At 40.0% G+C, this 22,867-nt stretch overlaps 1 protein-coding gene across 19 annotated transcripts in view; it reads right to left on the reverse strand.

Annotated features, from left to right (window-relative positions):
- The window catches only part of NEDD4L (NEDD4 like E3 ubiquitin protein ligase), a 198,335-nt gene that overhangs the window by 8,416 nt on the left and 167,052 nt on the right, over window positions 1–22,867 (reverse strand). For all 19 annotated transcript variants that reach the window (XM_075077889.1, XM_075077888.1, XM_075077893.1 and 16 more), the window contains 10 exons: window positions 19,413–19,471; window positions 15,003–15,068; window positions 13,809–14,038; window positions 11,998–12,119; window positions 11,075–11,145; window positions 8,961–9,056; window positions 4,498–4,571; window positions 1,850–1,910; window positions 1,373–1,432; window positions 727–834 (listed from right to left, as the gene is read on the reverse strand). In XM_075077889.1, the coding sequence (XP_074933990.1) occupies window positions 727–834; window positions 1,373–1,432; window positions 1,850–1,910; window positions 4,498–4,571; window positions 8,961–9,056; window positions 11,075–11,145; window positions 11,998–12,119; window positions 13,809–14,038; window positions 15,003–15,068; window positions 19,413–19,471 (947 nt within the window). The remainder of the gene's footprint in view (window positions 1–726; window positions 835–1,372; window positions 1,433–1,849; window positions 1,911–4,497; window positions 4,572–8,960; window positions 9,057–11,074; window positions 11,146–11,997; window positions 12,120–13,808; window positions 14,039–15,002; window positions 15,069–19,412; window positions 19,472–22,867) is intronic.

The raw sequence follows: 22,867 nt of genomic DNA on the forward strand, positions 1-22,867 counted from the left end.
TTTCCAGCTGTCACTGGCCACAACAACGGGGTGCCGCAGGTGGGAGCGTTGAGCGCGCTTCACCTGCCTGGGGTGACTTGCCTTTCGGTGCCATGGGTGACACGTGCTGGCACGGGGCACCACCGGGGCACTGCAACTGTACACAGCCCCGAGACGGGGGTGGGGAAACAGAGGTGACGGCAACGCCCCGAAGATCACACCAACTGCAAAGGTTCATGGAAAATTGGATGAGTGTTGTGCTGCAGCAAGTCCTCAGAGCCCAGCGTTTTGGGACCGTACCACCATTTGGATTGATCCAAGTACATAGTCTTCGTGTATGCCGCCCGTGGGCATGGAAATGATATAAGAAATGCAGAAACAAAGTCTGAAGTGCATACACGAGGCTGTAAGATTCCACCATTTTTAAGAAAACCAGACACCCCTTTGAAAAAATAAATGGCTCTTAGGGGAAAAAGTATTTTAGTAGTTTTTCTGGGGACATATAAAAGTTTACTTCACAAATACTGCAAGACAATTTAGATAAAACCAAAGATCTGGCCTTCCTATCTTGGATCTATTTATAGTATAGCCTCTCGAGTACCACAGCTGTCATTTCCAACACATACAGATGTTTTCTTCAGCAGTTTTCATGAAGAAGAAAGATTTCATAACAGACTCTGCAAAACCATACAGGAACTTTCACTTTTAGGACTAGTCAGAGAAGCCAAACATGGTAAACAATATTACCTTCCAGAACCACTGGATAACGGGGTGATTTGGGCAGTAACCGTTTTTGTAGATCGTATGTTGTCGCCAGTCATTCACATCAACATCGCCAAGGCCGCACATCAGCAACTACATATGGAAGTAAATGGTTATGGTGTTACGCGAAGGCGGCACTGTGTAATCCTGACCGCTTCATCACAAAAACAAGGTTACGCTTCCCCTTTTGAACAGGTAAGCAGTGCAAATATAAATGCAAACGTAACGGAGAATTGAGCTCTTCAGGAATATTCTCAGAGTATTCAATCTCACTGGAGAAAGACTGTACGCTCTGACGTATGTACGCTTTGTGGGACAGCACCCTTTGTGGCGTTTTGCTCAATTATGATTGGTGTAGGCATAATGGCATTAATTCAGTAAGCTACTAACATGCTTTGCATGCGCGTCCTCAACCACCTCACTGAAGAATTACAATTTTTTGTGCTTTTATGTGATCAATAGATTAATTAGTTAGGGAGGAAAGTCTAGTTTCCCACTATAAGCAAAGCACCTCCGCCTGCACAGTCACTTACGATGAGTAAGTGGTGAAGGACAAGCCTAGAACATAACGCATCTGTTTGCGATGAGCGCTACTGATCTGTTGTCTCTGGACGTCAATTAACAAACTCACCTCTAGTTCATTTTCGTCAAAAATTTTAATCAGATCAATGGGAAGAAGTTCTGTAAATCCCTAAAAGAAACAAAGCAAAGTTAAACTTCTCGTACCATGTAAAATTAAGTTTTTATCTAACAGGATCTTTAGTTTCAGGGATCCTAAATAAAGGGGACAGGGGACAAAGAGGAGGTTAGAAAATGAAATGCACAGTTGCTGAAGAACGAGTGAGTCCCTAATTTAAAAAAATTAACCACTAAGTCATTTCAAGCTCCAATAATTTAAGCTTGAAAAAGAATGACCTTATTCTCATAAGGGAAAGATTATACATGCTTACACGAGGTAAAACTCTGACATCATAAAACATAAGCATTCCAGAACTTGCGCAGTTATGCAAAGCTCCCCACTCCCTTAATGCAGACACTGTTGTGTAGGAGTCTTCATTAAAGAAATATTATGGTGGTAAGGGGGGAGAAAGCAGCTAAAGAACCTTACCTCCAAAAAAGCATTCATTTGTTTTTGAACTCTGTTTACAAACCTCCACTGGATGACCAGGCTACAGTGATAAACAGAAACACATAAGCACAGTCATTAGAAAACCACGAACTAAGTGAAGTGCTCAGAGATTTAAGCAATGCTGGTAGTTTTGGTTTCTCGCTTTCAACTTCAGCCGCCTCCCAGCCACGCTCCCGTGTTAGGGAAACTGAGCAGCTTTTTATTAGTTGTTCAAATTTACCTTGTGTGACTGATTGAAATGTTGACAAAAAAATCAGTGACCATGAAGAAGTTATAGTACGAATATTTTCACCTTAGCATGCAACACAAACTCTACACATACACCTCCATGTTTTACAGCTATGACTTTTCTACCTCACCAAGAATTTTTTAAGGTAACACTATCAGGTGACATGATATTAACCATTTTGTTCCTATAGAGATTAACTCAAGGACGGACATGGCAAAAAGGCTTGCCTGTGGGTCAAACAGCCTACAAGTTCCTCACTATGCTTTAGTTCTTTCTAAATGAGGCTGTAATCTGGACTCTGGATGATGTATTTACCGTTAGTATCAGGTACCTAAACAACTAGACATTTTATTCTTGCAGAGCTCTGAGGAATTAACAGTTCCCAAGGGATTCTACAAAATTTGAGGATAGATGTAATTACATATAACAGCCTGCCTGTAAATAAATAAATAGATGAATAAAACCTGCACTATCAAAGGGAAAGGCTTGTATTTCAATGCTAAGCACCTGCAGCATAAATACGTTCCAGGTTGCAGATTAATGCTTTCGAAACCCAAGTCCTTTCCTACTGAAGCATGTTTCGTTCCTCATTTGCATGGATGCAGCAATTATAATGTCTCCTCCCCTTTGAAGAGGCACTAACTAAAAATGCCAGCAAGTGCAGTTGAGTTTGTTATTTCACATTCTGGTAAGCAGGAAAGAGGAAGCTTAAAATTAAACCTAAACAGCCTGTTTAGATTTGGCCAATTTCTGAGAGCACCGGCGGTACGGACATCATGGGCCTGGCCTGTGCAACCAGCAGGGAAGGGTAACGCGACGGCCGCGCTGTGGAGCGCCTTCGGCTCATTTTAACTTGGGTGCCTTGAGCCACACTTTGGAGAAGCACGTTTCCTATGTGGGGATTTCGGGAACATCCAGAAAATTCCTACTATGCTTTTTCTCATTATGCTTAAAGAAATAACACTGATTTTTAACGGGCAGCTATTTAGCCAGTTTATCTGTTTTCCTTCGTTTCTGCAATAAACATTACATAATAAAATAATGCAACCAAAGCACCAGATTTTCTATTAGACAATGGTTCCTCATTATTGCCATGATATCCCGTAAGCACTACATATGCATGAGAATGCATCATTTGGATGTTAGGTTAAGGCACAGAAGCAAAAAAAAAAAATTACATTTGTGGCTACACCTGCAGTCTAGCAGGGAACTTTTTTTGTTGTTGTTTATGGGTTTTTTTACGTTATTGTTGGGTTTTTTTTGTATGTATCTGTTTGGGTTTTTTTTTAAAGCATAACAACTGGAATTCTGGGAAAAAAACATTTGAAAAATTTTAAGTTGCATTAAGTTGCAAATGAGAGCCCAGAAGTGGTGACTCTAAAGTAACAACAATACTGTGACTAGCCATGAAAGAATTATCTAGCTGTGAACCTAATTTGGTTCTGAGTTTTGGCCCACACATTTTCAAAGAGCTTTTCATTTCTGCGCTGTTTTGAGATGATGGAGATAAAAAGGTTTATGATGTCTAATATTTTGCATCTGAAAACTGAAAAGACATGCCCGAAAATTTAAAGAGCTGACAGTGCAAATATATTACACACAAAGTAATGGGAATAAAAATCATAAAAGCAGAAATTTCTTATTGTTCACCATTACAGCCAAATTGCTGTAACGCAAGATTGTGAATGAGATTAACAAGGACAAAGTTCTCCTCTTAGAGGAATGCTTAAACATTTACAGAGTTCCTGAGTTCGTCCTTGAATGAAGACCACAATGGCAAGCAAATACAAACTCGGTAAGTTGCACAGACATCCTGTTTTCATTCCTTTTTCTAGGTCCCGTTTAGCGCTCAGATCTGCACTCACTCCTGATTTGCATTCTGTGCCCTAGCAGTTCAGCAGGAGAAACTCTAAGTCTCAGGGTGGGAATTCACCATGCTTTGGAGACCTGCACAGCAGAGCTCGTTACCCCAGGCCCTTGGGCAACAGACAAAAGCAGGCACGAAACTGGGCGAAATTCGTACGTCTGCTTTAACGTGACATGTATTGCATCCAGGAGGTGCCGTTTCTTTTCATCGGGTAATTTAGATGTGGATGTCTGTCATTTGGAGCAAACCCACCCCTTCTTGAATGTTCTTCATGCCTGCCCATCGAGAAAATAGCTTCCTATTATGTCACAGACTCCCGTGCTTAGTGTAATTCATAGAACGGCAGAGGTTAAAATTAAAACTTTCTAAGCATTAGGGTATAAACGAACTGTGTTAACAATAAGATTTTCTTTTAAAACGCTCTCTGATGGTCTGTGGTACAAACTACAGTCATTGCAGTGGCGTAAATTCTAAGACAAGCGCAACTGTGCTTTCTTACACTCAGGATAAAATCCATAAATGTATACATACTCAATATATTCCCTTTTGTTTTCGTTTGTTACCATGATTTCTGACCCATTTGGCTTCAGGTCAACTTGATATGTCTGTATTTTGAAAGAAAAAAAAAAACAGAAACAACACATGACATTATTTCGGGACACAATTCTCACAAAATCCACTCTCCCTGAGCATCGTTTTACAAGTAGTGTTAGAAAATCACTATGCCATAATAGCTAATGAGACATCAAAACATTTCACATTTAAAGATGGCATCATCGGGAACAAACTATTATATGATCACTTATAAGAATGAATTCCTGTCATTAGCAAGTGAGCAAGCCATTCAAAAGCAAACTTTTAGTCCTGAACAGCAGGGTCATTCAGGTGAAGGAAACATATGTTCCATTTTAATATGGGTAGAAAAATTCCTTCTAAATTTTTCAAAATGCCTGAAAAAAAAAAAAAAGATGACTTAAGATCCACAGAGAAACTGTTTCATAAAAAGGGCAAAAACGTGAAAGTAGAAAAACAAATTAAGAAATGCTTAAGTACAAATTTGCTAAGGACAGTGACACCGTGGAGTGTAAGACTGAAAAAGCCAAATTCATTAAAGTTCACAAGAAACTGCAGCAAGTCCAAATAATGTATTTATTGTAAAAGAGTGGTTTATCAGTAGGAATTCACAGAATTAATGCTGGGTAAGGTACCAGGAAAGGTAGAAGTTGGTAGCCCACACAAAAATGCCACCAAACCGTACGCTCTGTAGCTGCAGCCAAGGCGCAGCATTTTTCTGACTGTGGATCTTTGTGTTTAGATACAGCACGGGCACAAGGCTGGATTAACGTCTTGTAAAGTGTGCGTGCCTGGGTAGGACGGGAGGAGGGTCAAGTATTCTGGTGCTTGTAAGTCACCGCTCTGTTCCAGTCAACTTGTTCCCTCGCTTTGAAACCACGGTTCTGGTGGAAGGAACCAAGACGTGACTGTGCACCCACATTCAACCAAGCCTATTTTCAAAGCTGTTACTAATCTTTAACAATTAACTCAGATGTTGCGCTTGAGGAACAGTAAGGCAGTAGATTCATCAGCTAATAAATGGAGGTGTGAAAGGAAGAGGCTGGAAAACTCTTTTCAGGACTGGATTAAGACTGAAGGCGCTTCAGGAAGGAGAAAAACAATACAGTAGCTCTATTTGAACAAATGTACACAATTACTGCATGGCGGGAAAAAAAGGGGACTGTACTATTAAGGAAAAGTAATGAACAGGGAACCTACACGCCTCTGAAACAGTAGTTTCTTTGTTCCATAAAGGCCAGGGAAGACAGTCCAGAGCTAATCAGGAAAAGGCTTGCTATACTGTCAAAGCTGAGTAGGATAAAGCTATGAAGCTGACAGCACAACGGCACAAGAAGGCAGCTTGGTGCTTGTTTCTTCCTGCGCACCACCAGAAGACATATTGCTTTTAAGAAATGAGAACTGGCATTCCAGAGCCATTAGGAACTTTGGAGAACCACAGACCTTTTCTTTCTCTGCTTTTTGAAGAGAGTTCTCCATCCTTTACATGTTGAAAGAGAGCTACTCCGTATTTCTTACTGACTTGTGACAACTACCGAAACCATAGTTTCGGTTATCAAGTAAGGAAGGGTAATAAGAAGATAAGATTTATTAGAGGTTTCTTGTTTTTCTCAAACTCCAGAAAAGGTTTTGGTGATAAATGAAGTATAAATAAATACAGAAGCTTAGAGCAGCGCAAACGTCTCCCTCTTACATGCGCAATGTCCTTGTGGAAGCAGTATCATCCTCCACCCAGGCTCTGGGGGCACTGGAGTTTCAGCAGTTTAGCAGTAGATGTGGCAAAACAAGAGCCAAAGCGAGTCAGGGACCCTTGGCTCCTAGTAGTCCCCACAGTGCTGGCAATGGCCAGTGCTGCACGCAGCAAAAGCCAATGCAGTGAGTACCTGCCGTAACTTCTGCATTGCCAGAAAGCATTTGGACAGGCGAGGTGTTTCAATCTTTAGCCAGATAAATTCCTCCTCACTGCAGCATATCCTGTCCTTGTGCTACCGACCTTATTCAGGCTTTTCTTCAATAAAGTTTGTCCTGCCAATTTTGCATCTCATCAGCAGTACGATGGAAACAGTATTATTATATCTACTACTGTTGGCGTTTGTCCGTATCTCAGTGAGCTTATATGTGAGTTGAACCAGAAGTTAGCCAAAAGAACTTCAAATTCCTTCACCACTACTGCTGCAGAGCTAGCCAAAACTGCCTCTTCCCTCTGAGACACACGAAGGCTGCAGTATCAGCTCAATGCCTGGAATTTACGTTACGATAATTAGAGCAAGACCTGTTATTTCTGTTATAAACTGGGCACTAAATGAGCACATGAAGTTGGTTAGTCATTGCAGGTCCCTCCAACTTGGACCAGGGCATCGGCAGAGTACAGAACCAAACCACCTGCATGGCTGCAGCAGCTTCCTGTGGATTCCTGCATCAACAATGACGTCAATCTCCAAAGCCTATGAATACCTGCCATATTATGGACAAAAACTCTGGGGGTCAGAAGGTGAGTAGAAATGTCAAGAACAACAGGACAGATGGATTTGGTGCCTTTATTCCACCCCCCTCAATATTTTTCTCTGAAGAGGAAAAACCCTGCCTCACGTACTCTTACCAGTATGTCAAGGGAACGTCCCAGAAAGCCCCACACATGCTGTAAGAACATGGTAAAATGTTATGTTCAAGACAGAAGAAACCCTAAGTGCCATTAACTACTTGGCACCCATGATATAAAGAACCAACACAGGGAGGGGTTTAATAAAAAGGTACACTGAGAAATGAACCAGTCAGCCTCAGCTGCAGCTATTTTTAGCACCAGTTTGCAAAGTTTTCCTGAGAGCATAAACACTCCCTGACAGTCTGCAGCATTTTTAATTGTGTGTCACACTTTAGAGGTGATCTGCTTCTCGCCTATACAGTGCTGACTTGCCGAAGAATGGCATCTGAAAGATTAACCTCTTCTGGAATCAGATGCATCTACTGTAACCTAAACAAAAATCAATCTTCCTGACAATGCCAGAATTAGCTATTTCAGGTATTAAAGAGTTAGGAGAAGAGCAGAAAGTATCGCCAAGTAAGTTGATTTATGCTTTGAGTCAGAGAACAAACTTCTGTCAGCAGAAGTGAAAGCTGGCAGTGAAAAGCAATCAATGATTTCAAGCTAAATTGTTACAGAACGGAACATAATGAAAACTACCAACAACTAACCCAGTGTGCTACAAAAACTTTTAATCTTGTGGCTTTAATGTTCTCCCTAATTTTCTGCATAACCAATGAACTTATCTTGCTTCAGGAAAAAAGCAGTAAGCACTGAGAAGTGGATCAGAATGTTCTTGACAGTACATTGTGTGCGTATGTTTTGAAACTTTGAAGTCAGCTTTTACAAGAGGCACTGCAGCCCACAATAGCAGTGGCAGCTGGAGCCAAGATATCTAGGTCTGAAGGTTGAACAAAGTGAAGATACTACAAAAGGGTGTAAAAACCTATAAGCAAATTAATTTTAGAGACACAGGTAAGTATTACTGAGTCCAATATTGTGCAAAATCAGTACATCTTAGCCATTACTTGTGTGCACAATTACAAAACGGTTCAGCTCTATAGCCTGTAACTAAATAAAAAAGCCCCAATCACGGCAGGCAAGTAAATTCCAAGCTCATGTAAGTGAACTAATGATTTATTTACCTTCAAGTCCTCACATTAAATTCAACACAGACACTTATGTACAAGACATTTATGTGCACCCAAGTTATTTCCATCCAGAAACTGATACAGATCTCTGAAGTTTGTTTTAGTAGGATTCTCTGCAAAGACTGACTGTAAATCCAAGACAAACTGTACCACAAGCTGTTCTTACAGCTTCCAATGACAAAATGAGTTACGATTTCAGCTGATGAATTATATTCCCACCTACTCAATTCTCAGTTCTTAAACATGTATCTGACATTTTTCATTTGTAACGGAGAAAGTTATCCACAGATTGTGAACCTTTTTAAAATAGGCATGCTTGTTTTTGTTGTATCATCTGCCCACGTTATTTAAAAGACACTATAAACAGGGCGATGATCATAATTCTGCCACTTACTTTGTCCTTTGAGAGTATCTTCAAACTATAAAAGCCCAAGCAGTCTCAGGCTGAGACTATTTTCTAAGACGGGCTGTGGAACACCTTTACTACTCCCCATCACAAGCATTTTACTCAGCTTCAAGTACTGCTTTTCATGAAGACATCACATTGCTCACTGCCAAGAACATCATTTCCTTCTTTGGCATCCCCAGTCTCAGACAATTCAGGCAGAAAGAGAGGCTAATATTCACAGCCTGCCTATACTGATCATCAACGTTCAACAGACCCGATTGAGCTCACAACCCTGAGACACTGCTCAGTATTTAATTACTTTTTGGCAATAACTAAGATGGAAATACGGACTTTTACATACCTGTCCAAAGTTTTCCTCATCTATGCAAAACATGAGATCCAACTCTGTTGGGTCATTTTCCAGGATCCACTTCAAAGAGTTGTAGTATTCGCTATCCTACAGCAGATTATAATTAAATAAAGTGTGAAAATGTGAACATTAAATGTATAGTTTACCTTTAAATTGAACAAACAAAACCACCTAAAACTAGAACTCCAAAGGGACTGCAAAGATGAGAACTCATTTATTTGCACAGCTACTGTAAAGCAGGGTAAGATGGATTACTTTGCTCATACGTATTTTTCTTAGATGCCATATTTTTAGATTCATGTAACTTTTCTTAATTGACTTGTAATTGCATTGTTATACAACACAATAAATTGACTCCACATATCTATTTGGTAACTATGGATATAGCGGTGTGAAATAATTGGTTAGAAAATGCCTTGTCAATAAAACTGTACATTCTTTTCAACACAATTTAAATACCACTTCATTATGTTGAGAATGTATTATACAATAACTGATTGCATTGTTATTAGTAAAAGCCTTGAAGTTTGCTGAATAAATCACCCCTCTAATTTCCTGATAGAGTTGTATCTTCATCATGTATTAGGTTCATAATTAGAGTGACCCGAAAAAAAAAAAAGAGAGAAAGAAAAAAAATAGTACGTGTAGCTATCACTAAATATTTCCAAGCAAGAGAGCAAAAATAAATAAATTTCAAAAGAAAGTTAAAACATTATTTACTCATGTGTGCTTCAAGAGAAGAATGACCTGCCAAATTTTGATGACTATGACAGTGTGGGAGCTGGAGGAGAGATTAAGCAGCTGAACCAACATTTATGGCAGTAACTGAAAGTCTGGAGAAGTCTAAAACATCAAAAAGAATAAACTGCATTTTATTCTTCTCACACCGACTATATTTTTGACCAAGGGCAGCTATTGCAGAGCGAAGAGTAAGAGGAAAAGGTTTCCCAACTACTTGTAGGAATAAAAAAGCCTGAGCTTCCTTTCAAGATCCTTCTGGATATGTATCTCCTGAGCTTGCCTTTAAGCTTGTACTTGGCTCAAGCCATCTCATCCCCTGTAATTTGGCATCTGTGCTGGGCTAGCGGGTAACTGACTTTGCTGTTGAAGACAGTCCTGGGAAGGAGCAGGATATGAGTGGCCAGGCTGACAACCAAGCCCTGCCCCTGCAGAGGTAATCTGGAGCAGTCTTATCAGACAAGCTATTCTGGCAATAGAGGAAGACGTTAGAAAGGGGAAAAGTAACAGCTCCAACGTTCTCCAAAGTCCACAGCAGTGGAAAGTCTGGACAGACCTCAAAAGGTTAAAAAGACAGAAACAAGTATCATCCTGCTAACTTAATGGAAACCATTTGTATGTAGCTATTGTACATATCTGAAGTGTGCTGCGTTTCAATACTGGTACACTACACATCTAGACTGGGCATCTGCGGCATCCTATTTACTGTTGTCCTTTGTTTTACAATACAAAGTTAGAGACTGCTGACTTGTAAAACAATTTGTTTTTCTCCCAGGGAGTGCCAAACACAAAAGTACTTGACTACAACTAACACAGAAGGTGTGAAAGTAGCAGAAGTGCAGGGAACAAAACCAAAACGGATCTAAGGGCGTAAGCTGTGCTGCATTCATTAAGTATATTTTGGAGAGAACTGTTCATCATCTGGCAAGCCTTTCTCCTTCCAGCACTACAGGCAACTTCCCGTGTTTCCAGGTCAGAACCAAGCCCTTGCATCTCCCTCTTCCTACTCCACAGCATGACAAGAAAGCTGTAGGGATGTTGGTGGTGCTCCTTGTAACAGGGAGAAAGCTGACCCAGGGGGAAACCTGGAGGTATAATTCCACATGTTGCATTCCTTACTGGCCTATCCATGTCTCTCTTCCCTCATCCTGCTCACCACTGCCAGTGCACTGGTACTGGACCAGCTGTCTAGCAGGGAAAATTTCGTTCATTAAAGTACATACATATCTTTCTAAAGTTGTTGCAACTATGGCCTTGTGTTTTCCACCATGCAGTGTACTGGAATTGTTAGCTCTTATAGATTTCCCCAGAGGAAAAAAAAAAATCATGTTATTGCTAACACTGATACGGTTTAAATGTTATCTTACCACTGACTCCATGTCTTTCAGAGTTATTGGCTTCCCCAGCATCATCTTGTAAAAAGGTCTGATGAAGAAGCCTAGAAGAGAGGGAAGAGTGTTACCTCCACTGTTCTGCATTTTCACCTTACATAAAGCCATGACTGCTCAGGGATAATACACCATTATATTTCCGAGTGTGCCAGCAAGAAAGACACCCCCTGGAGATAACTCGCTGCAACAGCTCAGGTTAACACAGCAGGCTCATTTTTTTATTTAGGCACAGAAAGTCAAATTTCTCAATTACAAGAATTATGCCATTAACAACTGTATACCATTAATGTGGTAGAGACACACAAAAGATGGGGAACTGAGCTCAGGGTACTCTAATGCCACTTAGAATTGCCATTCTTCCCTCAAAGAGGATGCTAGAAAAACAGGACAGTGAACTTCCTCTTCTAATATGCTGCATATTGCTAAATAAAATATAGTCAGTTTATTATGTTTGCTTGCTTATTGTGGGATTTCAAAGTTTGGCAGAAATCATATTTTCTCATTGAATCATTCAGTAATACTTTCACAGATCAAAACATGCTGCAGTTGACACCCACACAACTGCTTTGGCTGCAGGTTTGCATGGAAATGGCTGATACAAATTGAGTGATTTTCCTTTAGGGATAGTGATTATTTAGCAACGCTGATTCTGTAGCTTTAACACAAGTGGAAAAAGGAGCAAAGCTTTATATGAAACATATTTGTTGATTTAGACACTATAATTTTTGAATCACCATTCACACCAGGAATGCAATTTCCAGCAGTTAAGTTCCATTACTTTCTCTCAGACTTTGTCTCCAGAAACTCTACACTCTGAACTACATGAATTACTGAAGTGATTTATTTCATTTAATAAAAATCCAGTAAGAGTAGCATAGCCATACAGCATAATAACTCACCATCCAATAGCTTCCCGTGATATACTGCCAGACCAGCAACGCGACCAATAAATGTGAAGTACGACAGATGATCTTCATTACAAAGACCTGAATTAGGATTAATCTGAAGTGTATAGTTGTCCCTTTTTTGGGGAAAGAAAAAAACCAATCTAAATAACCAAGTCTTTAAATAACCAGATAGTCAGATATGTTAATAAATAATTTGAGCTTAGGGCCATTTCCTGTTCATTTTTGCAAGAGCGTAGTAATGTAATTTATCCATGCTCCCCAACAGAAGCGCCTGGCAGTTTGTGGGTAGGCTGACCTAACCAAAACTGTCTGGCTACGACCGTAATGATTATTTGACCAAAGTAACTAAAACTCCTGCTTGTGGGATAACTTGATTCCACCTGCGGCAAGGATCAGAGGGCTGCGCTGACCTCTTCCAAAGACAAAAGCCTGGCATCACTGAAAACAGTAAAATTTTGCCATCAGCTTCAGTGGAATGAGATTTTCAGCTAAGTTCTCTCTTCTGCCAAGCTTGATCATTCACTCTTTCCAGCCAAATTTCAGGGCTTAAAATTTTAGGATTCTCTTTTGCAGTAGTTGCTTTTAGTTCTTGAAATATCTGAAGGTACTGAAGAGGAATTAAGTACAGGCCCATTGCCCAACTGCCCTAGGATGGAGAACGCATTCTCACTAGCTTCTAAAACTGCACGTATTGGAGAACATCTCCGAAATACGCTTGGTCCCCAGGATACTGGAAAAAGCCACCCAAGGACTAAGATCTTTTAACTGGGTAATGAAGCATTAAGACTCGCGTGAAAGCATGTGCCGCAATAAGGCATTAGTGCAAAAGCAGTATTTTTAATTTGCAGTATATTCTTAATCTGTGAAGAAAGAGGGATTTTTAAAGTTGAGTTTTTTTCTTATTTCTTAAAATACCTGGTTAGATTTCTGAACCTAAAATGAAGTAATGCCATATTTAGAACATCTACAATGACCTATATCCTGTAAGCAGAAACATTTCAGACCAAACATTTATCCAGCGAACTCTACTAACACAGAGGCATTCTGCACTAGTCAGCGTTGTTCACGTTGCGCCTCCCTTCAACAGCAGGACGTGTCTTTTCTGAGACACAAATGCAAGACAACTCTCATTAGGCAGTCTTTGTTCATCTCCTTACAATCTAGTCAATGAGTATTAGAGAAAGGAGCGAGCTTGATATTGACATAAAACCATCAAAACTACTGCCTGCAGTTAAGAAATCCATCCTCACTGTAGCCAAGTTCACAATGTGGAATTACATACAGCGTATTAAAACGAACGTACTTTGAGCAAGAGACTTGCTCTCTCAGTTACGCTAATGGGTTGCTCAAAGGTTTTAAAACTGGACAAAAACAAATCTAAACTTATGTAAGGCCACTGCTGTGTAACTACTGAAACGTAAATGAGAAGCTGGTTTATGAGCTAATTATAAAGGAGCACTATAATTCCGGACGGCAGGTGTTCTGCAATGTAATGGGAGGGCACAGGAGTCTTTTGTCTGACATCGCTCCTGTCACTATTTGTATCCTCAAAAATTGCAGTTTTGCTGCAAGCAAGGCAATTCTGAGTACTGCCTTAATAATGAAAATATTTTATGACATTTCAATGACAATTTGAAAGATTCTCTGAAATGCAAGAAATTTTAGTACAGAGATTTGCCTGATAAGAGCGCATGCTGATGCACCATGAAGGATGATCTAGCTATTTTCCAGTGTAACTTTGCCTCTTACACAAAATCTAACTTGTATCCCTTATGAATGGAAATATTTTAATGGACACTTACGTTGCTGAATATTCAAAGAGACCATAATAAGGGTTAAACATCTCCTTGGATAAGAGAAAAAACCATTCTCTGGCCACACCTCCATAGTCAAGTCCTTTTTCAGACTCAAATTCAATCCAGAGCCTGGCTTTTAGTACATCGGGTCTCTTCACAGACATGATTCTTCTGTAGGACTCCTCAAAAATATTATTTCTGTGTAGCTTCATCTCAAATCTGTTCGGTATATCAGCCTATGCAAAAGGAGATTATGTTATACTTGTCAGCCAATAGATAAGTCTTCAGGCAAATTACTGACCAGTGGTAACAGCTAAATTACAGATTAGACATCTGATGTGTAACGTTTCTGCGTGGTTTTGTTTTGCAGTGCTCTCTAAGTCTACGGGTTGATAGCATATGTTGAACTAGGTAAGTTCCAGTATGGTGTTTCACAGATTGCGAAGATACTTGACAAAACAATGAAAACAACAAGAAAAGTAACAAACCAACCAAAAAAAGTGAGAAAATTATTGATATTACTATGCTCTATTTTAAGGGCATTTTAGCTTAAAATGGTAACAAATGGCACAAGATGTATGTGACTGCTTTACTCGCACATCTGTAAAGGCCAGAACAGTTCCACAACACGAACAGCTATAGTACCATACACAGCACACAACTGGAGGGCAAAGATGTACACAAGAGAGAATCTGGCTGCCAGAATCTGTCAGAAGCTCTGCCTAAGCAGGAGGGAGATAACGCCCAGGGAGCTACACACAGAAAAGAGCTGAGTTAAGAATTTGTAGAAAGAAGACTGGACGGATAAACGTGGCTGTACAGCCACGTATAGTTGTTCTGATAAAATTGACTTGAAACAACTGTTTCAGGTTTTCTTTTTCCTGACAAATGAAGTGCTTATTGTGTGTAACCACTGGTCAAACTCAAGGTGAAAATTCAAGGAGCTATCCATAAACAGGTAAAGACATTGTCAGGTCACTAATTTGTAAAACTGTAAATGTTTTTACTGAGAAATCAAATTTGAACTTTTCTTAATTTTTGGGGTTCCTATTTAACCTCTTTAGGAGTAGCACAACGAAGAAAAATTGGCAAGTGCGTTATAGCCAGATACACCACCATTCTGTATCTATGCTTGGGACAGTCTGATGTTTCTCCCCGACATAACTGATTCCAACACAAAAGCAGCATGTTCCTACTCACTGGTTTCTTTAACTTCTTCCGGAAATAGTCATATTTCTGTTTGAACTCCCTGGAATATGGAACTGCCTATCAGAGAGAGAATCAAACATACAGATTATTCCAGCTATTTAGCAGTTTCATATTCCAACATTACTTAAATGAAAAAGAAATTTAAAGACATGCTATCAAGTATGTATGCCATAGGTCACCTAATAAACTCCACCGTGCATGAAGTACAGCAGCCAGGATTTTCCCATTTCTCAGTGTGTAATCTGAGTTAAAAGGCATGAAAATTTCCAACCCAGTTCTTCTGTGTATCAACTACTTACCCTCTCTTCTTTTAGGAACAGAGAAGAGCAAAACCAACTTTTAACAGAGACAAAAGAATTTGGAATGTATTGCTGCCATCCATGTGTCTCATTAGGAAACAACGAGCATGCCACACGATATTGAATTTTAAAAATTCCTAGTGTTACCACAGAATACGGATTTGCACAGCTGAAAGTGCTAAGCATTGTTAGGTGCTACTCAAAAGGCACAAAATTCAAAGAGTTTTTACAATGAACCGAGGAACAAGTTAAGGGGCTCCAGTAAAGCTCTGACATCGACAACAAACACTGTTTCCTTCTAGAAAATGCGGGACACAGTACATACCTACACAGCAGAGTTAACTAGGCAGGGGATTGTCCACAGGTAGAAACCATCTTTTCAGCCCAATGTGAATGAATCTAATTCCTAATAGTTATCAAACCATGTCAAAACTATTCTGTAAATTACTTTGATGAAAATATACACCTTCATGTCTTTAATCCAGAATCTGAAAGCATTTCATAGACATATTAATATTCTTCTGAACCAAGTACAAGTCGCTGTGTAATATTTATCTGAATACTCACTCAGTGCAGCTGCTTGTGAGTTAGACCACAATTTTAAGGAACAGCAGCATAACAGAACAATTTCAGAAGTTTTTTAAAAAAAAGGCACAGTGAAAGTTGGTAGAATTACATTGATCGGCAGAGCTGGAAGTTGGTTTCTGGCCTATGTAAACACCCCTTAACAAATGCCACAGGTCTCAAACATACACGTGGATTTCCAGATGCCTGCAAGGCCCCTCAGAACGATTCCAGGCATGCACAAATCAAGGTTCACCAAAGGCTCTCATAAGCTCTGTTGTTCAGAGTTTTGAGAGACATTTCTGTTAACGTGGTGCCCCTCCTTCCTGCTAACGTACGGTATGGGTAAGCACGGATTTGACACTGAGCTAGCACTCTGCCTCGTCTGATGTCAATCCACACGCCACTCGCTGACCATCACAGCAGTCAGTAAGACGACAGTGTTCTTTTCTGCTACTTACTTGTCTTTATCAGACTCCTTTGCTTTAGCACCAGATAGGAAATGCACACAAACGCCCCAAAAGGCCGAGCCGCTCAAGGTGCCAGAGAGTACCAGACACAAAAGCACTGAAGTGCACCAGCCATCAGGCGGGAGTACAGGTAAGGGCCGTCCATAGTCCCGACTGCCGTTCCTAGGACTGCAACCCACCACTGTTCAGCCTTCAGATGGAACGGCCATAGCAAAGTTGTTAATTGAACTAATGAGCAGGAATAGGCTGGAGACGTGATACTATGACAGGTACAAGTCTGATTCTAACAAATAACTGCTACGTATTTAAGTAAGAGTCCTTAATTCTCTGTGGCTTTTTTGACAATTTATTTTTTGAGAATTAAGAATCCTTAATTCTATGTTTTTTTGACACCATAATACAAGATCAATTTAATCAGGGTTTGGAAAGTGCCTTAAGGAAAAAAATAAGGGCTTCCTGGCCTTGACTGTATTTTCCAACTACATCCCTACTTTCCTTTGCTCTACTGTTCCTTCAGGATGAAAGAGTAGACCTGGTAAAACAGCTAGCTAAACAAATGAAGTGTCATTTCTTGGGAGCAAAAGAACGATTTTGAATTCTACAGGACTGCAAAAGCTACGTTCTCTGTTCCCTGAAGGCTGAATCACAAATTGCAAAGCTCTGGTTCAAGTCCAGTTCCTGGGTGAGGACTGGGATTTTGGGGGCGGGGGGAAAGGTATGGGCTGGTCTTGAAGTAGATTCGTGGCTGGATAGAGGTGAGAGCAGGAGGTGGAAATATTTCTATATGAGTTCTTTTGTGGACGATGAGACATGAAACATTAAAAAAAAAATCAAACTAAATCATTTTACTCTGATGGTAATATGACTTTACTACAGCCTTTAAATAATCTTCCAACATGTTTCCATTGTCTAAATGCAATGTGAAATGCAATTTAAGTAGTCCTTTGTTTTTGTCATAGCACCAAAAATACTATTACAAGCATTAAGGTGAATCCTTAGTGCTTATATGGCTGTAAAATGGATTTGATCTTGCTTTCTCTTTAAAAAAAAAACAAACCACACACACACACAACTGTTATTTACTTAATGGGATCATGATTGACCCTTATTATCTTGAAACAAAACTTCCCAGTTAGTCTTTCTCATCTGTGCTTAACATTTCTGGGAAAAGAAACATTAAGAATTTATATAGCCTACTGTATATTAGTATATCAAGCATTAAGTGCATGACAAATGGGTAAATCACTCCAAAAGCAATTATATTGAAACAAGTAACTATTATTAATCTTACTAATAAACCAGAGCAACTGGAATTATACCATGCAGTAGTTAATCTGTTGTGTCCTGAGACCCTTAAAAATCCTGAGGTTTTACCTAAAATAAAAAGGTATTCTTGGTACTTCTTAGGGTTGAAGTCTGATCACTCAGAACACCATAAAATGGCATAAACCAGCTTAAAAAGGTCAAAGAATCACTCCATATAGTTGATGTTTTGATAATTTGGTATTAAAGTAAAAGCATGTATTTATTTTTTCTAAGGCTCTACAGCTGATATTCTGAAATCTCTTAGTTTATCTGCAGTAAGTTTTGTATCTCTTAAAACTGATAGAGCCAATTTTGTCTTTTTTACACTCTGAATCCACATAGTCACAACTCTCCCATATTGAGTGGAAACAGCTTCTTATTATCCAGAAATTCAGAAATTAGTAGCACAGTGTCCAAGCTCTGTAAAATTCTACCATCAGTAATGACCCAGATAATGGGTCAATATGAATATTTCTCCTACACACACCCCTAAAACCTTACAATCTAGGATTCAGCACAAAGAACTTGGTCTGAAATTCCCAAGATCTTCTGACTTACGATTCAGAGCAGACATATGCCCCTCACGTAGCTTAATAGAGAAACATACTATTTTAATACAATGGAGGAATAAAAGATAAGATGCAAAGATTTCACACTAAGTGGTTTATAGTATCAGGAAGTGTAGCGAAAGAAAAAAGCTGAAGAATATTTTACACTTAGGTTATTTTAGATGTAATTTATTTAAAATTGCATTTTTCCCCACAATTCATCTGTTTGGATGTCAAAAGTAAGCTGAAGATACTGCTCTACTATTTTTTTTCCTGCTATTTCATCATCACAATAAGCAGCAAATACAGCAGCAAAACCTATGCTGAAATCTTAATTTTATTATTTTTCAGCCAGGGATATCAGCAACAGATCTCTTTCAGAAACCACATTCATCATCATTGCTTAGTGCAGAAAGCTTCAGGTTGCAGGGGGAGGAGAATGGAACAAATGAGAAATGATGGGATTCTGTGTGTTTCAGAGCGTGAAACACCATTCAGACTATTTAGCTACGCAGCTTCCAAATGGATGGCGCTTCCCTCAGAAATAACACAACATAAAAAATTAAAACCAGCCAAACAAAAGAGCCTCCGTCCTGAAGACAGAGCCTTCTCTTCCTCCCTGCTGAAACAGAGGCATTCTGTGATTTACTGTCATATCTACTGATGAAGAATGTTTCCTAGATACTCTGAGCCAGAAGCCAACTTCACATGCTAAAGGCTGCCAGGCGGGAATCATACTGTACCACTGGAAAAATCCCCTAGCTGGGTAACTACTGCTAGGAAAGCCTCCAAACCCACCAAATCGAACCTATTGTCTGACCTGGGAATAGTGTGCACAGCACTGTAGTTCCAAATGTCCCGGTGACTCCTGAGTGGCCCACTAGTGCTTTGGTCCACCGGCAGCTGGCAGGCTGGGGAGTCCCCAGGGCACTCTAGCCGGCGCGAAACAAAACAGGGCCCCCAGAGTGGTACGACCATTGGCATGGTGGGGACAAGGCATCAGTTTTGGGGCACCTTGGCAGGCTGTCACGCAGTGGCAGCTCCCCCTGCTCTTGCAGACCCACAGAAGCTGGCACCTGAGCCTCCCGTGTCCGTCAGGAAAAGGCAGCGCAAGGCAGAGGTCCTGCTTCCTGGTCTGTTAGAGCCTGATCCTGCCCATACCAAGTGTATGTGAGTCACAGCATTTAATGGAAAAAACCCCATAGTGGTACTTACTGGACCAGTAATTGCCGGGTTCTGCAGTCTGGGGTCTTCCCACTGGGTAATTTTATTATCTGTAAATAACAAAAGAAATTATATCATTACTTCTCTGTTACCACACTCTGAATTTATGTGGTTTCTTTGTCCCTACAGCTCTTTTCCCTACCATTTCCACAACTTAGTATTTCAGGGTTAGAAAAGGCTGCATTCACCCATCTGCATCAAAACCCCCATCACACTGTTTAGTTGAAAACACTCATTCAAAAATGCAAAACTACGACAGAATCCAGTGTATTTACACAGCTTTTGTTTCAACATCTGGAGTAGTAAACATGTTCTATTTGAACATGTTCTATTTGAATCTGGGATTCAACTTGTATTAGAAATACACAGACTTCATGCCTGAAAGGTGAAGGAACCCAAAAACTTTGTCAAATGACAGACAAAGTTTACTGTTTTTGAAATTTTGCATGAAGAAAGCCAAAATGTAATACTTGTACAAGACAGTCTGTATTTAAATTTGGAGGGAATAATATCTCTTTAAAAAAATGTCCTAGACACTGATTTAATGAAAAGGTTATAGGACCATTAAGAGAGGCAAAATGATACAGTTACGGTATAAGAGATCATTTGGTTTTGACCAAAGGACATTTTGGCAGTAATACAACAGAATCCAGTTCTTTTCATCTACAGCTTTTATAGAGCACCAGGAGGGTGATATGGTAAGGCCATAGAGGACCGTGGTGAAACTCTCCCTGCCTCCAGATAACTGCTCCTCACAAGATTCTGAACACAACAGAATCACAACAAAATGATGATGTTGCAACAATAAGACAATGCTCCAAAAACCAAACCAGATGCTCCCTGCAATGGCAAGGTTTAAGCCATCCATTTCCTGCACTGAAAGGGCAATAATAATAATAATAATAATATATGTTTGTTACATGCTTTGCTTTGATTTATGGACTGAATATTAAGATAGTAGTCCGGATTTCAAGTTTTGTAATTGCTAGGTTTGGGAACAAACACACTAGCTTTCAAGAAAATTGTTTTTACAGCTACTGTAGGTAAACGCAAAGAACCAAACCCACTTGTATTACGACACAAGTATTTTCCATGTTTCTACAGCTGGAAAAGGCCCGTAAGCTTTGAGCATCCCAAGCTGGTTTTAAAACAGACTTGGATTTGAAAGGTGACATTGATTAAATGCTAACTGAAGAACGTTGAAAAAGATCACAAGCACATTTCAAGAAATTTGATCAGTTAATTTAATATTAAAACACTATTTTATTTCCCTTCACACATTACGTCTATTTAGTCCTTATCGAAATTATGGAGGAAGGCTGTTAAGACTGACAGCTCCAGAAACCACATCAGATCCACAGACCAGAGCCTGCCATAAAGGCGTGACACCTAATCTGGCCCTTTTCATCTTGCTTCAACCTCTTTAGTCAAATTCCTGTCTACAAAGTTATTGCTTTTATTTATACCTACTTGAAACTGACAGCCACAAATCACGGTGGTCATTTTCTACGAAATCAAAGATAACAGAACTGGAAATGACTGCAAGTTTGTCAATCCTTTGTCATTGCCCTTCATACTTAAAAGTGCATGATGTTACTGACAAATCTTTGTCTACGTTTTTTTCAGAGTGTTACAGTGACTGAGACTTCATATTATAAATGCTGTTCCAGGGCTTAAATGCCCTGACAATTAGAAGGGTCTAATCTGAACCTGGAATCGTAGCTCAAGATTCTCTGTCTTACCCAGAGTGGATGTGGGTAACAAATTAATTCCTTTTGCAGCACGTTTTTGAAAACCTACCATCTCTCTTGAGTTTTCACACAAATACAATACTCTGTGTTTCTTCATAAATCGGCTCTACGGCCTTTGAGGAACCCCCCCTTCTCCTCTGTTTCCTCTGGTCCCTTTCCAAGTGGTCCACTATTTTCTTGAAGTTTGGGGCGTCGTGCTCGATACAGTATTGCCATAGCCAAGACATTACCAGTGCTTATGAGATTAGAAGGATTACTTCAGGTCTTATTTAAGACACTCCTGTTGATACATCACAGGATGAGTTAACTCATGTTCAGCTGATGGTACTTTTCATGCCCTCTTCGACCAAACTTCTGCTAATTATTCCCATTCTGAGTAATACTTCGCAGTTCTTATTAAACAGCATCTTACTTCACACTACAGCAGCAATTTGCCAGACTCATTCTGACGTCTCATCCTGTTCCAGTGAGCAGCTCTCACCTCTCCTACACTGTTGTTTTCTGCTGAACTAATGAGTACATTCCCCCTAATTCATTGCTCAAATCACTGATGACTATATTGAGAAATGGTGAATCCCAGACAGACTTTGAGGGGAACCCATTTAATATATCCACCTGTCAGTGAACCACTGACAATTGTTCTGCATATGGCTGGAAAACCTTTGTGTTTTCCTTCATGATACCTTCCAACAGGTAGGTCATATTTTCCTATAAGGCTCCTAGGAAATGCAGAACTATACGCATGCTACAGAGAATAGAGAACACTACTTTATTCATGGATGGTAAATAATGGTGACTAAGCCAGCTAAGAAACAATCATGGAGAACTAGAGGCTGTATTTTTTATTAAAAGATTGGCTGCTACAGAAATTAGGACTGTTTACAGTTAAAATCTAAAAATATTGTATTTTCAGGCTACCATGATACAAGCAATACCTAGATTATTTTAGCAGTGCTGTACTTCACTAGTTTACATGGCAGGCTTAATAGCAGTTTGCATTGGTCCACAAGAGGAGGTTTCTGTGCTGGTTGCATTAGACTTTAGTACAGTTTCTCTCAGGGATGAGAAAAACATGTCTAAAATAGGATGACAGTATTGGATAATGCAGTCTCTACAGAACAACTACAAAACGTTATCTGGGGAACCAGGAGATTAACAGTAGCTGAATCTGTTAACACTTTGTACATTTATATTGTATTTTAATAACAAAACTTGCTATGTTTGTTGCATTGTAGCTAACAGCTTTAGCAGAGGGTGGCTGAAATGATGGCCAGCTTATCACAGCAATGGACTGCTGAGACTTGCAGTTAGGGTGGGCACAGCTGAGGCACCCACGCCAGATTTCAGCGTATGCTCTCAAGTTAGTCATGAAACAAGTCAGAGTTGGCAGGCTCTGTCACAAGCCCATGTTATGGTCACAGGGCATCGCCCTGCCATATCGGTACCCTGAAAACAAGTGCTCCTACTGAGATTGCTCAAGCCAGATGGCTGAGCACTGAAAGCTGCTGCAGTCGTTCCCTGCACAGGGAGCACAGCGGAGCTGCACCGTGCCCACTGCGATACCACCGGCACCACCTCTGCTCCTACTGCCCCCTTGTAATTGCAGTGGTGCGGCAGCGGGTTGAGACCAAAAGAATATTTCCTGGAAACAAGCACCATTATTTAAAAAACCCCTCTGAACTTTTGTAAGAACTG

The sequence above is a fragment of the Phalacrocorax aristotelis genome, chromosome W (genome assembly GCF_949628215.1).
Source record: "Phalacrocorax aristotelis chromosome W, bGulAri2.1, whole genome shotgun sequence".
Classification (NCBI taxonomy): Eukaryota; Metazoa; Chordata; class Aves; order Suliformes; family Phalacrocoracidae; genus Phalacrocorax; species Phalacrocorax aristotelis.